This window comes from Neofelis nebulosa, chromosome 13 (genome assembly GCF_028018385.1).
Source record: "Neofelis nebulosa isolate mNeoNeb1 chromosome 13, mNeoNeb1.pri, whole genome shotgun sequence".
NCBI lineage: Eukaryota > Metazoa > Chordata > Mammalia > Carnivora > Felidae > Neofelis > Neofelis nebulosa.
The window spans coordinates 78,503,886-78,520,105 of record NC_080794.1 but is presented as its reverse complement, the minus strand read 5'-3'; the positions used below and the strand labels follow the sequence as shown (position 1 = coordinate 78,520,105).

The 16,220-nt window shown below is 54.7% G+C and overlaps 1 protein-coding gene across 1 annotated transcript; it reads right to left on the bottom strand.

The window, feature by feature from the left end:
• Positions 1–1,849: 1,849 nt before the first annotated feature.
• Positions 1,850–14,940, bottom strand: KCNK18 (potassium two pore domain channel subfamily K member 18). The gene is made up of 3 exons (XM_058697900.1): positions 14,121–14,940; positions 11,621–11,749; positions 1,850–3,052 (listed from the first exon to the last, which is right to left on the bottom strand). Exons 1-3 carry the CDS (start codon positions 14,524–14,526, stop codon positions 2,238–2,240), a joined length of 1,350 nt encoding a protein of 449 aa, XP_058553883.1. The 5' UTR covers positions 14,527–14,940; the 3' UTR covers positions 1,850–2,237.
• Between the last annotated feature and the right edge of the window lie 1,280 nt (positions 14,941–16,220).

Genomic DNA, 16,220 nt, shown 5'->3' with positions numbered 1-16,220 from the left:
TTCCCGATATGGGGCCGGCGCTGCGGAGGGGAGCTGGGGGATTACAGGGAGTAAGAACGATAATGATGGACAAGGCACGATCATTTAGACCCGGGTTTGGAGAGCGTCCAGCTGCAGTACTCTAACAGAGGAAGGGATCACAGTGGGTGCAGTGGGAGCCCGGGGGAGACCACGGTGACCACTCCCAGGAGTCAGGTGTCACTACCCGGAGGAGGTGCCATGGGGGCTGCACCTCGAAGGTAAGCCTCCATCCATCCTGGAAGAGAGAAGGGCATGTAGGCCAAGAACGCGGCTAGTGCCGTGATTCTCCACTCTGACCACACACTGGGGTCACCCCAAACCCACCGGCACCCCAGATCAACGACTGAATCTATTGCAGAGTGGAGGGAGACATGTGAAGTCTTGGAAGCCCCTTGGGTTTCAGAGTATAGGCAAGGTTGAGAACCCCCAAGCAAAGCCTTGGAGGAATGAATTCACATTCCTGCACAGGCAGGAAGCACTGTATAGCCCAAGGCGGCTGGAATGTGGGGCGCACACCGGCAAGAAATGAAAGGCAGGAAGGCGGACTGGGCCATTTCCCAGAACTGCGGAAGAATACCCACCAGCAAGTGAAATACGCCAATGATCGTGAGGTTGAATTTGCATAAAACTGCACGTTTGCGTTTGAACAGCCTCAAGAAGGGAGTGGCTGAGAGATTGGACACCGCCTGTAAATACCTCCGTGTTTCAGAGGACACACCTGATTCATGTTTGGAATCCTCTTTGAGGCTGGAAAGCAGCAATCACTCAATGAATGATTGTAGAACTGAACGAACCTTGAACAGCCCTTCGGTCCCATCGCTGATCTCATTTGAGTGGCCAGTCTGGATTTACCTTTGAGTTCAAGGCGCCCTGCTGCACCTGGGCGGCTGTGATTTCAGGGATGTTGAGAAACTCCATGAAAACCCTAGTCCTGGTAGCTGCTGCCTGAGATCCCACTTTTGGGGGCTAGTTATGTCTTTCAGTGGTTGTCGCTCACATCCTGTAAATTCCATTTCCTGAGGTGGGTCTTAATGAGTTGAAGGGGCAGAAACCTAATGAGTTGAAGGGGAAAGAGGAGGAAAGATCCAGAAAGGAAGATCCAAGACCCATCTGAGATCTGGCCCTTGGCACTGGCCTGAACCCAAAGCAGATCAGAGAAGCTTCAAAAGATAGGTGTTTCCTTTCCTTTCTAATTGGAACCTCCCGGACTTTGTATTGGGTTTTGCAATTTTTGTGCTACCACTTACCCAGGGTCTGACTAATTTTGTTAATCACAGGATTCCCAAGATTCTCGCAAAGAAGCTGTCAAGAAACTTTGATTCTCTGCAATCAGACATTTCTCATGGCCAACCAAGGAAATGGGAAGACCCTTGCAGTGCTCCATGCATGTGCCAACTAGTTCCTACACTGACTTGTGACATCCTCTCCCCGGCCGGGGTCCCCAGGGGGGTCACTCCAAGGCAAGGATTTGTGTGCAAGTGGGTTATTTGGGGGTGATCTCAAGGGGAATGGAGAAACGACACAGAGAAGGAGGGCCAATGCAGGGGGTGCTGATAAGTAACTGAGGCTCGATTCCACTGGGGAGTGCCGACCCCTTCCTCCACCAACGATCACCCAAGTCAACATTTTCACATGCCCGCTCATTCAGGAGCCACTCTGGTGGGAACACGGGTCTACACAGAATCTGGCAGTTGAACTATCCCAGGCCCCCGTGAACACAGGTGACAGCCACGTTTCGTGGCACCAGTGTACCTTACATGGGCTGAGACTGGGCTGACCCCGCACACATGCATGAAGTCATTCAAGAGAAGAGGTCGTTCAGACTAGCTCTGTTTCACCGAGGGTACGTTTTAATTTAGGTGAAAGTACGAACTGCAAAAACAAAGGTTCATTTTTTTTCTGGTGTCTCAAGAGAAGCTACGACATCCGTAAGGTGGTTTCATTTACGTAAGGTGGGGCTTTTGACAGACGAAGACAGGACAATGAACCGGGCTTCGGAGGATGGGGAGAGTTTTTGTCCAATGCCTTGATGTGAAAGGCATTGGCCACATTTCTGCAGGGCCTTAAGACCAAAATCAGCTCTCGTGCAGGATTTGTCTCCAAGCCCCACGGTCTCAGGTGACAAGCTGCAGGGCCACCAGTTCCAACTGCCCTCAAGAGATGAGGCAAGGAAAGCGGCTCATCTGGCATCTGTCCCACGAGAGATGGTGGAGATCTCACTTTTTAACAGGATGGTAAAATGCCCCTCTCGCCAAGAACAGCATGAGATTTTTATAGACGTGAATCAGCCTGTTTTGCACCAACTTAAAAGCAATGCACACGATCTCCATCCCGATGATGATATAAATGGAGAAGAACAAGAAGAAGTGAGGGTGTTCCAAAACGGTGTCCCCAAACCCAATGGTGGTCAGCGTGACAAAGCAGAAATAGAAGGCGTTCTCGAAGTCCAGTTTCTTCTCCCAGATGGGGAGGATGGCTGCTGCACAGGAAATGTAGGCGAAGACGAGGAGGGCGACAACCAGGAGGGGGACGTCCAGCTTTTCCACCTGCCGTCCCACCTCGTCCAGGTTGCTGATGACAGAGTAGGAGAGCCTCCCTGATGCCAGCTCTGGACACGAGTTGCTCCTCTCGACGGCCCGCGGGGGCGGTTGCAGCGCGTCCTGCTTCTCCTGTGCAAGAAGTCTCTCGAACAGATCCACGTTGCTGCCTGGGGCTGAGGGACACGTGCTGGGTTTGGGGTCCGGAAGCTCTTGGGTTTCTATGACGATCCTGGGGACGGCTCCGGCCGCAGGCGTGGTGGCAGAAACAGGCTTGGGGGCAGGCCTTCCGCAGAGCAGGCGGGAGCACCACTCGGGAAGGTGGGGCCCGATGAATGGGAGTTTTTGGAACCGATTGTAAGACGTGGACAGGAGGGTGGCCAGGATGTCACCCGTGTCCGTGAGGACGAGGAACATCAGGGGGATGCCAAAGAGGGCGTAGAGCATGCACAAGTATTTGCCGAGCCTGGTGACAGGGTAGATGTGGCCGTAACCTGAAAAAAGAGGACAGACCCTGGGAGGCTGGTCTGCTCTTCCCCTTCCCAAAGAAAGTTTTAAAGAGACCTTCTGCCATTTCTCCTCCTTGTGTGTGTGTGATGGTTTACACAACGTGTTTGAAAATATTCATCTTAAAACATTCATTCAGGGGCACCTGGGTGGCTCAGTCGGTTAAGCATCCGACTTCGGCTCAGGTCATGATCACACGGTCTGTGAGTTCGAGCCCCACGTCGGGCTCTGTGCTGACAGCTCAGAGCCTGGAACCTGCTTTGGATTCTGTGTCTCCCTCTCTCTCTCTGCCCCTCCCCTGCTCATGCGCTCTCTCTCTCTCTCTCTCTCGCTCTCTCTCAAAAATAAACATTAAAAAAATTTTTTAAAAAAACCCATCCACCATCTGGCATTGGGCCCGTTTTGGTGGGGGAAGCAGGAGGTGAAACTCATCTACTCTTCAGGATAAGGAGCAACTCATGTCTAGATATGTGACGCAAGATGTCCTTGGCAGGGGACAAACATGTCTGGGAGTGGCCTGATTGCTTTTCATTTTGCTGCGGCCACTTCTAAGCATCCGTGTGACCGAATGAATGCAGGGGAGAGGCCATGGATGGCTTTGCCATCATACCCACCGCCTCCTTCATCCTCCACGAAGGCACCTGTTTTTAAGAAGCCACGCTTGGGGCACCTGGGTGGCTCAGTCGGTTAAGCATCCGACTTCAGCTCAGGTCACGATCTCGCGGTCCGTGAGTTCGAGCCCCGCGTCGGGCTCTGGGCTGATGGCTCAGAGCCTGGAGCCTGCTTCCGATTCTGTGTCTCCCTCTCTCTCTGCCCCTGCCCCATTCATGCTCTGTCTCTCTCTGTCTCAAAAATAAATAAAAACGTTAAAAAAAAAATTAAAAAAAAAAAAAAAAAAGAAGCCACGCTTGTCCTCCCTGGGATGTCTGGGCCTCTTGGTTTATTTGTTTCTATACAACAGGCTATTACTATGTGCCATCAGAGCACAGCAGTGTGCATGGAAGGAGGGAGAGGGGACAGAAGGACTAAAATACAGCTGCTACCCTCAGGGCCATTGTGGTTTAGTAGATTGGACAGACGCGGTCACGAGTGCCAGTGAAAGGGTTAGGTTCCCAGCATCTAGAATCTTCCAACCTGAGTGCGAACCTCAGCTCTGGCATTTCTAGAAAGTTACTTGATGGCTCACATTTTCAAGTTTCTTAGCTGCAAAACAGGAACAGCAGTCTCCGCTCTGTGTCCTGACTCGCTGGGAAGATGACATGAGACCAGTGCCTGACCCATAGTGGGCAGCCGAGAATCATCAGCGTCCCTGCCATCAGGAGCCCATAAGAGCAGCCAGCAGCATTTACTGTGGGCTGGTGTCAGCCCACCTGCCTAGGTAGGCGTGGTTGTCACCATTCACAGGCAGGGAAACTGAAGCTTGGAGGAATGAAGTAACTTGGCCAAGAGCGCTCAGTGATAGGCTTGGCAGTCAAATCCCCAGAACCATCCGGCTCCCATGCCAGCATTCATTCCCACGGGGTCTGGAGCACCCAAGGGGGCGGAACCTTCCAATCATTAAGAACCAGTCAGCCAAGGGGCGCCTGGGTGGCGCAGTCGGTTAAGCGTCCGACTTCAGCCAGGTCACGATCTCGCGATCCGTGAGTTCGAGCCCCACGTCCGGCTCTGGGCTGATGGCTCGGAGCCTGGAGACTGTTTCCGATTCTGTGTCTCCCTCTCTCTCTGCCCCTCCCCCGTTCATGCTCTGTCTCTCTCTGTCCCAAAAATAAATAAAAAACGTTGAAAAAAAAATTTTAAAAAAAAGAACCAGTCAGCCAAGCAAAGGGGGTGGGCGGGCTGAGGCTTCTGTCCTCTTCAGGAGTCTTCTCCGTCCATCGCCCAACCCCCCCCCCCTCACGTCTACAGCAGGGCAGGAGCAGAGAGCTATCAAACCCCCACAGCACAGAGAGTTGGATCTTCTGGAGTGAGCAAGCTCAGTGACTTCAACAAAACGAGGGAAAAGCTTTTGTATTTAATGCCTGTGTTTAATTTTTGATGTCATAAAGGAGGATTAATACAGAAAAACCTAGGCCAATTATGTAAATTGATTTGAAGGCACTTCCCAGGCTGGCTATGCCCCAGCCTCCTCCGGGGCTACGGTCCCCTGTGGCGAACTCTGGCCTCAGGCTCTGCCTTCCAGGAGCACAGAGGCGTTCAGGTTGCCCACCCTCACCAGGGTCCTGGGAGAAGGCTGTGGACCTCAGAGGGGCTCACCAATGGGCACCCATCCCAGGGCACTCTACGCCACACTGGGTTGATTCCACGAGGCACCTTTTGGTAGGAGGGACAGTTAATTCTACGTGTGTTCATATGTGTGCGCATACTGAGTGCTTACTGCATACACAGTGCTGAGCAAAGTAGATATGGTATCCAACCTCGCTGAGCTTCTGGTTTAGTGGGAGAGGCAGATATGAATCAAATCACTACACTAGTGATATATGCATAGCAGCTGGAGACCGATAACAGGATGTGAAAGAGCAGACTGTCCTATGAGCATTGAGAACAAAGGCATCCATCCTGGATTCGCATTTACTGAGCACCTACTTTATGCCAGGCACTTGTGGGCAGGGCTGGGGGCACAACGGGAAGCAGGCAGAGGTCCTGCCCTCTAGGACTCCTGGCCTTGAGCTCAGCTCTCCACCAGTGGAGTCCTCCACCTGTGACAAGGACCCAACAGGTGTCTGCACGAGGGGGCAGGAAAGGGGGCCGCATTGCCTAAACCTCCCGTTCAGTAACCCAGGTGTGTTCCAGGGGGCAGGACTCGCCGAGAGAGCGCTGACGGTTCCAAGTGCCTCTGTTTCCCTTCCCTGTTCCCTCAGGGTCTTGAGCAGTTCCGGCTCTCCCCTCAAGGAGAAGAGGTTGCAGAAGTGGCCTCAGCTCCTTGTCCGGGCTTCAGTGAAAGCTCAGAACCACTAAGGAGAAGCAGGTGGGGGTGGGGACCTAAGGGGGAGAGGAGAGGCAGAGGGGAGCCATGGGGCTGAGGGGTTTCCCAAGACACCGGACTTTCTATGTGAAAACTGTGGTAGTCCCAGGCAAACTGGACGATTGGTCGGTCCAGCCATGAAGGAAGGTGTGGAAAGATTCTCTGGAGCGGGGAAGGTGAGGGAGGAGGGCACCTGGAGCCTCCCCTGCAGGGGCAGGAGCTCAGAGAGGCCTGGCCACAGAGTCCTGGTGGAGCCCAGCCCCTGCGTGTCAGCAAAGGTTCCTGTGCCAAAGCTTGTCACGGGCCCCACAGAGCCATCAGTCCTTAGGGATGTTAGCAGCAGCCACAAAGTCCCAGAGACAGAGACCACCCTGTTTTCTAGATGGTGGATAAGCCCCCTAATTCTTGTACACCCCCAGGAGAGTCAGGAGAGGCTCCCCAGTAACAAAAAACCTTTAAAAAAACAAAAAAGAAAGCAAATATCAGAGAGTGCCTGGCCCCTGTGAAGGAAATGTATTAACCGTACCAATTACCAAATGCTGAAATGCATAACGGAAAATCCTACCATTTCTTATAATGCATTCATATATTCCAGTACGGTCAGTCCACTCCACTTAGGCTGTATTTAATAGCCCATGCACTTTACTTTCTAATCCAAGGGGACTGACCCAATTGGAAATGACTGGGGATTGGCCAACCTCACACCTGCCAGGTGTCCCCTTTTCAGCATTAAGGCCAGGTGCATTAAGAATGGCCCAGAGATGTAGGGCAGGAAGCACGTGAAACACAGTATTGATTACAGGCCGTCGAGAGCCTCTCCAACATCCTCTTCCACTTGTAATTCCTGGACGGCGTGACGTCCTAATTGGTTTGATAGGAGCATCGCCTTCTTGGGATTTAAACCAAGATAATGCATTTCCATTAGATCAGTGGTTCACAGCCTGGACTCCCGTTAGAATCACCTGCAGGGCTCTGAAAAATACTGATGCCTGGGTCTGTCCCTAGCGACTCTGACTTGATTGGCATGGAGTCCGGGCTTGGGAGCTTATAAAAGACAGCCAGATAATTGCGGTGTGCAGTCAGGGCTGAGAACCTTCACATCCGGTCAGTGCTTTGCAAACGTCAGCACGCATCAGGATCACATAGAGAGTTTGTTAAATACAGACTGCTCGGCCCCACATCCATAGTTTTTGGCTCCGCAGGGCTAGGATGCGGCCTGAGAATTCTCATTTCTGGTTTTTTTTTTTAAGTTTATTTATTTTGAGAGAGAGAGAGAGAGAGAGAGAGAGAGAATATGAGTGCGGGAGGGGCAGAGAGGGAGAGAATCCCAAGCAGGCTCTACCATGTCAGTGCAGAGCCTGATGTGGGGCTCGATCCCATGATCTGTGAGTTCATGACCAGAGCCAAGATCAAGAGTTGGACGCTTAACCTACTGAGCCACCCAGGTGCCCCTTAATTCTCATTTCTAACAAGTTCTCAGGTGATGCTCATGCCACTGGTCCAGGGGCCATACCTTGAAAACCACTGCATTACATCAGTTCTCAAGGGGGGCAATTTTGCCCCCCCTCCCCCGAGAGACACATGGCAATGTCTGGAGACACTGTTGGCTGCCACGACTGGTGGAGACCGCAGGGGAAGGGGTGGATGCCTCTGGTAGGTAGAGGCCAGGGATGCTGCTGGACAAGCCCCCATGACAAAGAAACATCGAATTCAAGATGCCCATAGTGCCCAGGCTGAGAAGCTGCATTAGGCCAGTTCCCCGAAGTCCTTGAGGAAAAGGAACACAAACTGAACCCCTTTGCTCATCTCCAGTATCTTCCTTGGAATTGCAGCATCCCTGTAACCGTTGTTCCATTGAGCCGTGGGTTTCCCTGAAAAAGTCCAGCTGTGCCCCACCCCTGCTTTCCCGGTAGTGACTTCCCTCTCCAGAACCTTAGCTCACGGCTAAATGTCACGGCACCTACCCCGTGGGGTTGTCACGTCATGAAAATTAAATAAAATAATGCATATAAAGCCTGTGAACACCATGCCCAGTGCTGGCAAATGCTCGGTGCTGCGGCTACTGTTGGTACTCTCTCTGCCCATGACCAGTCCCTGCCTGCACAGGCCATTTAGGTGAAGGACCAGTTCTGAAGGAAGCCACATGGGGGCGCCCTTGGACACACGCGTGTGCCCATCCATAAAGCAGACACTGGCTGTTCCCCGCGCAACATTCCTTCATCTTTCCTGGAATGCCACTACCCACCCCCCACGCGACCCCCTGATTTAGGGATAGATCCAATTGGTCTAAATCATTCTGGTAACGTAACCCCCTTGCCAGGACTGGCTCGGGGTGGGAGGTTTCCAGAGTTTTTTTGCTGATGGTGACAGCCAGCCCTTTTTCTGTCTACGAGATGCAACTATGCCCAAATGGGAGTGGATATTGGTGGCCATCTTGTGACCTGCTGAGCAGGACGGGAGAGTATCTGGTGCTCAATGTCATGGCTTAGCTGCACATGGACCAGCCCTAGAGCTGTCCCCCACTGGACTTGCGCTCCAGAGGGAACACACACATTTTCCCCGCTGTTTAAGCCAGTAGGGTTGCAATTTGTGGTAGAGGCTTCTGGAAGGATCCTGAGGGCCACTTAGGTTTATCCTCACACTGATCTGAAAGGCAGGACCGGGAGGAGCTACAGATGAGGGGACGAGGCTCAGAAGGGCCACATTGCTCCCTGAAGGTCACACGGCTGACCCCAGGCGGCCAGCCTCCAGAGTCCACAGCTGGCCAGCGTGCTCCCCAACCCCACCCCCAAGTGTGAGGGAACCTCAGCACGAGCACCCAGCCACGGCTGGGGCCCTGTGACCCTTGTGGGCCCATCCCTCGCAGGGACCGGTACTCTCTCGAATGAAGACGGGGCCTCAGTCCTTTTCACTGGCCGAGAGGGGTAGGGGCTGAGCAATGGGTTCCACTCCTGGCGGAGGTGCTGACCCAGAAGCTTCTGAGCTGTGGCTGAGGTCAGCTCCACCATCTGAGCTCCCGTGACCCTACTCCCAGCAGGGGAGACCCCTGCCCGCCCCAGGGAGGCCCCTTCTACTCACCCGTCCTGCTGCACCACCGTGGAGGGAAGCCAGGGGCCCTTAGTTGGGCGAGCATCCTCAGACAGGGGCCCAGGGACACGGTGCCCGAATGAAAGGGCAGCCTTGTCCCCGTAGCTCAGGAGGCAACTGCTCGTGCCATGTCCCCCTCTCTCCTGTCTGATCCCTGCTCTCAGGCCACAGTGGTCTGTTCCTCCAAGCACCTCAAAGCTTCGGAGTATTGTCCGACTGTTTCCTCTGCCCGGAAAGCTCTCGCCCTTCTTTGCCTGGCTCACCTCTCCAGATCCTTCAGCTCTGTCACTTTGTGTGGCGGCCAAGAAGAGGGTCTGTGGCTTGGGGGGTCCACAGAGCCCCTTTTCAAATGAGCAAATGGTCACTGTAGAGGGCAGCGCTGCCCCTGCAGCCTCCCCTCTACCCTGGACTCTGGAAGGGACTGGTCTGGGTCAGTGACGTTCACGTAGGAATCTTACCTTTGTTTGGGGGCTGAAGACACGCATAAAGGAAACACGGGGAAATGGGGAGAGGCCGGCTCCTTCCCTGCAAGGACCTTCCCTCCCAGCCACTGATATCGACCCAGCCACACAAGGGGTCTCTGGGAATCTGAGCTGCCCCTGCCGCCCAGGCACAGCCAGACTCTCCCTGGGGCTGCCCAGGCAGGGGTGGGCAGGGGTGGGCAGGGGTGGGCAGGGCCCCGGCAGTACCCCCACAGACCTGCAAGGCTGGCAGACTATTTCGGGAAAAGAGCACTGGACTTGGAGTCTCACAGCCTATTTGTAGGTACCAGCCCTACTCACGGAATGCCCTTGGCCCCTGACAGCACCCCTCTGGGCTCAGGGTCCCCCACCTGATTCATAAGACCACTGTAAGCTTTAAAAGTCCCCAAGGGTTGGGGCGCCTGGGTGGCTCAGTCGGTTAAGCGTCTGACTTCAGCTCAGGTCATGATCTCATGGTCCGTGGGTTCGAGCCCCGCGTCGGGCTCTGTGCTGACAGCTCGGAGCCTGGAGCCTGCTTCGGATTCTGTGTCTCCCTCTCTCTCTGCCCCTCCCCTGCTCATGCTCTCTCTCTGTCTCAAAAATAAATAAAAACATTTAAAAAAATTTTTTTAAGTCCCCAAGGGTAACTGTTAGTTTCTGTCACTGCCTATTACTTCCTCCCTCACCTCACCATTGGTGCTCCCAGTCCTGCTCTGGCACACCGTCCTCCCTCTCCACACCATGCCCCACCCCTCCCCATTCCCTGGGAGTACAGTTGTCATCTACATGCTGGTGACTCTGAAACCCACCTCCCTAACTCCACCCAGAGCTTGGAGCCCCAGAACCACATTTCCGGCAGTGATGGGTGTCTCCACCTAGAATCTCCACTGGAGCCTTGGCCTTGACTGGCCCTGAATCATCACCTCCATCCTCAGGCCCAGTGTCCTCACCGCCCTCCCCCCAGCCTGCCGAGCCCACCAGAGCTAGAGACACTGGTGTCTTCCCCATCCCCCATGTATCCCGCCACCCCCCCGCCCCCCCCGCAGACTTTCCTGCAAAGTCCTCGTTCAATCCACCCCTCTTCTCGTTCTCATGACCATTGTCCTGGATGAGGCCATTGCCATCATCTCCCGCCCAGGCTGCTGCAGAAAGCCCCCTAGGGCCCTCCGTGCCGCCAGCCTTACTCTCTCTGGTCCACCTTCACGCTGCAGCTGGGGCGATCTTTCTGGAATGCTGAGCTACCATGCCCTTCCCTTGCTTAAAACCCACTGGACTCTCCCCACTGCCCTCGGGATGAACCCAGCCTCCTCGGCCTGGCTCACTGGCCTTCCTGGGGACTGGTACTTCCTTTCCCTCCCACGTCTCTTCGCCCGGATTAACCTCCTGACAATGCCTGCCATTCCTTTGGCCTGGAGTCCCTCTTCATGACCACCTTCTCCCACGCTGTTCCCTGTCGGACTCAGCAGGCCACCAATCCCACCAGGGAGCCTTTAAAATGTTCCTACCGCTTAAGCATTGCCTCTTGGACCACCTCCAAGCCTGCGGCAGGTGCCCCTTCTCTGTGCTCCCACAGTACCCTGAAGGCCTCATAGGCTGACCACGTTTGGTTGCCTGAGTTCTTCTGTCTTGCCCCAAAGTCTGGGCTCTGGCAGGTACCATTGGCAAGAGGTGTTCTGTACAAAAGCATTCAGCCAAGGAGCGGGAGGGGGCTGAAATGCAGCCCCTGCCTTGCTCATTGGGGTCCACACCCGGGCACGGGGCTGCACCCACCTGAAGCAAGGGCCCTCTTTCCTAATCCCCACCAAGGACCCAACATCAGTCCTGCTCACTGCTGTATCCCCCCTTCCCCCACTATCCACCACCCCCAGCAAGGAGCAGCGGCCACTCAGCAAAGGAGACCCAGCACGAGGTAGGCATTTCACATCTGTTTCTTGACCAAATGAACTGAACGTTCCAGCCTCCCCACCAAGCGTCCTCAGCCTCACTCTTCTCCCCCCTCCTCCCCCAGGTCTCTCTCCCAGGCCTGCCCTTGCCTTTGGACTTACCCACAGTGCTGATGACTGTGCAGCAGAAGAAGAGTGAGCTCAGGAAGGACCAGTCTGCAAACGTGTTGAACCAGTGGGGTTTCACCTTCTGCAGGAGCACCCCGAGATCCTGTTTCCTGCCTTCCTCAACTGGGAAAGAGTGAAGGAGAGGGTTTTGCTCAAGACAGGTCCCACCCAGGCAAAAGGGTCTTCCCCAGGGACCAGGATGGCCCCTGCCCTGTGGCGTCATCAACACCAGAACTTGGCTCTGCTTTTGCACATCTCTGCCTTTAGTGCCTGCAGAGATTAAGAGGTCACATACCCCATGAGATGAGCACCCAAGGGAGAGGCCCTCAGGGGTCCGGCCCGAGCTCAGCCATAGCATCACTGCGTGGCCTTAGGGGGCTTTCTGAACTTTCTGAGCCTCTACATTTTTCACTTGCAAAGAAACATACTAACTTCTGCTCAGTCTCTCCCATGGGGCTCTTGAGCATTGAAAGCAAAATGGGTTTTATGAGCTGTAAGCTATTATATGGATGCAAACCATACCCGCTCCCGGAGGTTATTAAGCCTGATGGAATTTGGTGCTCATACTGGGATCTGTGCGCACCAGTCGCCTGAAGATTTCCGGGAAGCCTTGGCTTTCCAAACATCTGCCCCAGGGTCAACGGAGCCAGATCGGGGTCCTGGTTCCTCAGGGAGGTTCCCAAATAGTTCCGTTGGCCTTGGTGGCCAGTGGCTTTTGAGACCCCAGAAGCCACCTTGAGACTCTGGCACATGGCGGGAAGTCACTACTCTGAATGGGCACTGACACGAGCACTCTAGACCCAGGTCTGAGTCTCCACCTGTGTCTCCCTCTCTCTCTGCCCCTCCCCTGCTCATGCTCTGTCTCTCCGTGAAAGGGGACAACTCATACAACCCTCTTGGGCTGGCATGAGGATTACGTGAGATGATGCACCGAAACGTGCTCGGCAAAGCGTCCTGCACTTAGCTAGACCTCTTCAGCGTTTTAATCTCCAACAAAAACCAGTACAAAACGAGGTTGGAGGGGCGCCTGGCTGGCTCAGTCCATAGAGCGTGTGACTCTTGATCTCAGGCTCGTGAGTTCGAGCCCCACTTTGGGCAGAGGGATTACGTAAACAACAGTAACAAAATCAAAATGGGGTTGGGCCGGCTCTGTATTCCCATCATGTTCTGTGCATCAGGATCATCCAGGAGACTTTAAAAATAAGATTCCCTACCCAGCCCCAGAAATCCTGATGAAGTGGGTTTGGAGAAGAGCCTGGGAATGTATATTTCAGGCAAGCTCCCTGGATGACTGTGACCTGTCAGGTTTGGGAAGCTCTGAACTTGTTGACACGCGAGAGACTACATGGGATGGCTCAGAGTCCCAGTAGCAATGGCAGAGGACATCTCCTGGGTCATCTGAGTTGGCGTGTGTCTGTCTGGTAGATGTAGACAAAAGGAGTGGGACCCTCCTCGGAGGAGAGACACTATGACCAGCCTCCAGTCAGGCGGCCTCAGCCAGAAGAACCTGCCCCCAAAGCGGGGCTGGGCGGTGGGAGGGGCTGTGAGCAGAGGGACATGTGAGGGACATGTCACACTGGGGAACATCCTGTTCTTCCCCTCACCTGTAGGCTCCGTTTTTCCTTTGTCTTTAGTTATTTACTCTCTATATTTTATTTTGCTCTGCTAAATACGTATTTGCAAGCTTTGGGGAACAGGGCAGTGTAGAAATAAGTGACTAAATACAAATGAAATGCAGTAAGGCCATAAAGTGCCTTCAAGAGGCTTCCTGTCCTTTATGTCATCTGCTTCCCACAGGGTCTCTGTGATTGGCAGGCCTGAGATTGTGGACCACCTCTGTCCAGCACACTGAGACCCAGAGAGGGCAAGGGCTCTCCTGCAGATCACACAGCAACCGGGACCCCAGGTTCTTCCCACAATCAATTCCCCTCCCCTGAGTCCAACAATAGAAAAGCCATTGGAAACAGGAAATGAGAGAGAAAGGGGACAGGCTGCTCCTCCTGGGGGTCCAAATCCAGTTGGATTGCTCTTGAATTCTAGTCCCTGTAAACTGAGTCACGGGGCCAGGCAGGCAGAGTTCGGAGGACCTGCCTAGGAACCCCCAGCCCCAAATCCGGTCACCCATGCCGCCCATCCAACCTCACCAAATCTCCAGCAATCCACCCTCCTCAGAACCTGCTGGTCTGGGTGGGGCTGGGCGCGGAGGCAAAGGGAAGGGGGCTGGACTTTCCAGAGCACCTAGTGGGTCCTCAGGGCTTTCCCTACATTCTGCACAGCAACCAACCCTGACAGGCCATTACTCTCCCTATTTTACAGAGGAGAAAACTGAGGCTCCGAGAGAAGTCATTTGCCTAAGGTCCCGCCCAGGAATGGGGAGAATAGGAGCAGAGAGTGTAGGGGCACCCCTGCCCCACCCCGCCCTCTGCTCCCTGGGGCTGCCCCACCCACCCGGAAAAGGCTGCCCTGTCCCGGGGGGCGGGGGGGAGACACCTACCTGTTCGGTTGCATTTCAAGATGCCACAGAGCTCCCCCAGGAATTCCTCAAACTCCGGGTCATTTGGCCCCAGGTCCTGGCCGCCCTCGATGGCCGAGAAGAGGGCAGCACCCAGCAGCGCGTAGGTCACCAGGGAGCAGAGGAAGCAGAGGCGAGGGAACAGCTTCTCCAGGGCCTCCTGAAAGCACCTCCCGGCCTGGCGTGGCCCGGCAGCCTCCATCCTCCCAGGAGCACCCGCCCAGAACAGGAGTTGCTGATGGACGGAGGCAGGAGCGGGGGCCCCAGCAGGAGGAGGACGGGGAGGAGGAGGGGGAGGAATGGGAGTGCCCAGAGAATGGCCAGGCTCCAGCGCTAAGTGGATGGTGCGTGCGCTTCCCCCAAGGACTGGGAAGCAGCCGATACTCATCACGTTCAGTTACTTAGATGGCGCCCCCCCCCCGCCCCCCGCCCCCAGCGCCCCAAATTGCTATTGATCCACCAGCCTGGGAACGGCCCTGCGACGGCTTTGGGCAGGCGCTGGGGTGGTTGCTCTGTGCTTTGGCCCTTCCCATCTGGAAGCTGCGATTTTTGACTTCCAGGTGCCAAGTCTGACTTTTGGTTTTTAGTCAAGCAACCGTCCTTCCGGAGGTTGGACTACCTGTCTTGGACAGGTGGTAATAATGGCAATGAGTCTGGCCGGAGCTCTACAAGTTTACAAAGGGCCTTTATCCTGCGTGGGTCCAACTGTTGGTCATAATTCTCCACTCCTCTGTAGCATACCCACCTTCGCCGTGGCCTCTCCAAGGGCCGAGCAGAATTCCGTGCCCCCTAGTGTTGACGTAGGCCACGTGATTTGCTCCGACCAATTGGGTGTTAGCAGACCGGAAGTAAGCAGGGGCTTGGAAATGTGCTGGTGAAGCGGAACTTGCTCCCCCGGGCCCTGTCTCTGCCACGGGAAGAGTATGCCCGGTGACAGACATGGAGATGTGTGCACCTGAAACCCCCTCCCCCACCCCACCCGCCTTCATAAAAGGATGTTCTGTGAGGCTTCAAAGAACTTGGGTCATGACAGCCTCCGCCATCCCTCCTTTCAGAGCGTCCCTCAGCTTCCCAGGCCTCTCCTCTGGCAAGCCCTGAGCGATGACTGAGCAAGATGGGGGTGCAAGAGCTTACCCAGGTCTGTCCGCCCCCGGAGGGACTCCTCCAACCTGCAGGCTTTGGTCTGCCAGAGATTGTTGTCAGCCCTGCGTCATGATCTGAAGGCTTTCTCTGTCCCATCCTGCATCCCGGTAAAGATCCCAGCAGAAGATCCATCCTGTGGCAGTTGGCGCCAAAGTGTTCCGAGAGAGCAGGCTCTAAGATGGAAGTTTCGGACTGGGTCGCTCCGTACCCAGCTGGTCAGGAGATGGTGTGGAGACAGCTCTTGGCTCAAGGTGGCCGTCCAGTTGTTAAACATCCGCCAGTGGCGAAGTAGGACGGTGAGCAGGTGGAGGGTGTTGACTAGTGCAACGATTCAGGCATTTAAAACATACTGGAGGAATGATAAATGCAAGGACGACAAGTTTGGACGGTTATCATGAAGCCAAATTAGTCCCCCGAAGGCAAACTTAGAAGAGGGAGGTTAGTAGGACAGAGCACACGGCCTCTGCTGCAATTGGCCTTAGGCCTGCAACTAATGTTCATCATCTCCTTCCTTCACTACCTGTTCTAAACTCCCCTTACCCTCTGCTAACTCGTCTATTCTCGCCATGTCTTGCCCAATGGCACGACCCAAATCCTCATTCCTGGGGCTTCTGAGTCCACGGTAACCACATGCTCTTCAGTTTGGAGTGGTTTGGGTTTGTCCATTCACAAATACAGTTGGGTAAGGAGTACCAAGAGGTACCCAAGTGAGTCACCCGAGCTCCGTTCCTATTCCTTCCAGTGCGCATCGTGTGAAAACAGCCCTACCTCCTTCCTCTGACCAGGTCCGTTGCCCTCAACAAGATGATCACCCCTTTCCTTGCTTTCTGGCTCCTGGATGTGAAGATCCCAGAATGCCCAGGCAGCAGCCAGAGAGTGTAGTTTAATGGACCCCTTACTAGGTTTCCTAGTGAATATGTCCCCTTTGGGGATAAGAGC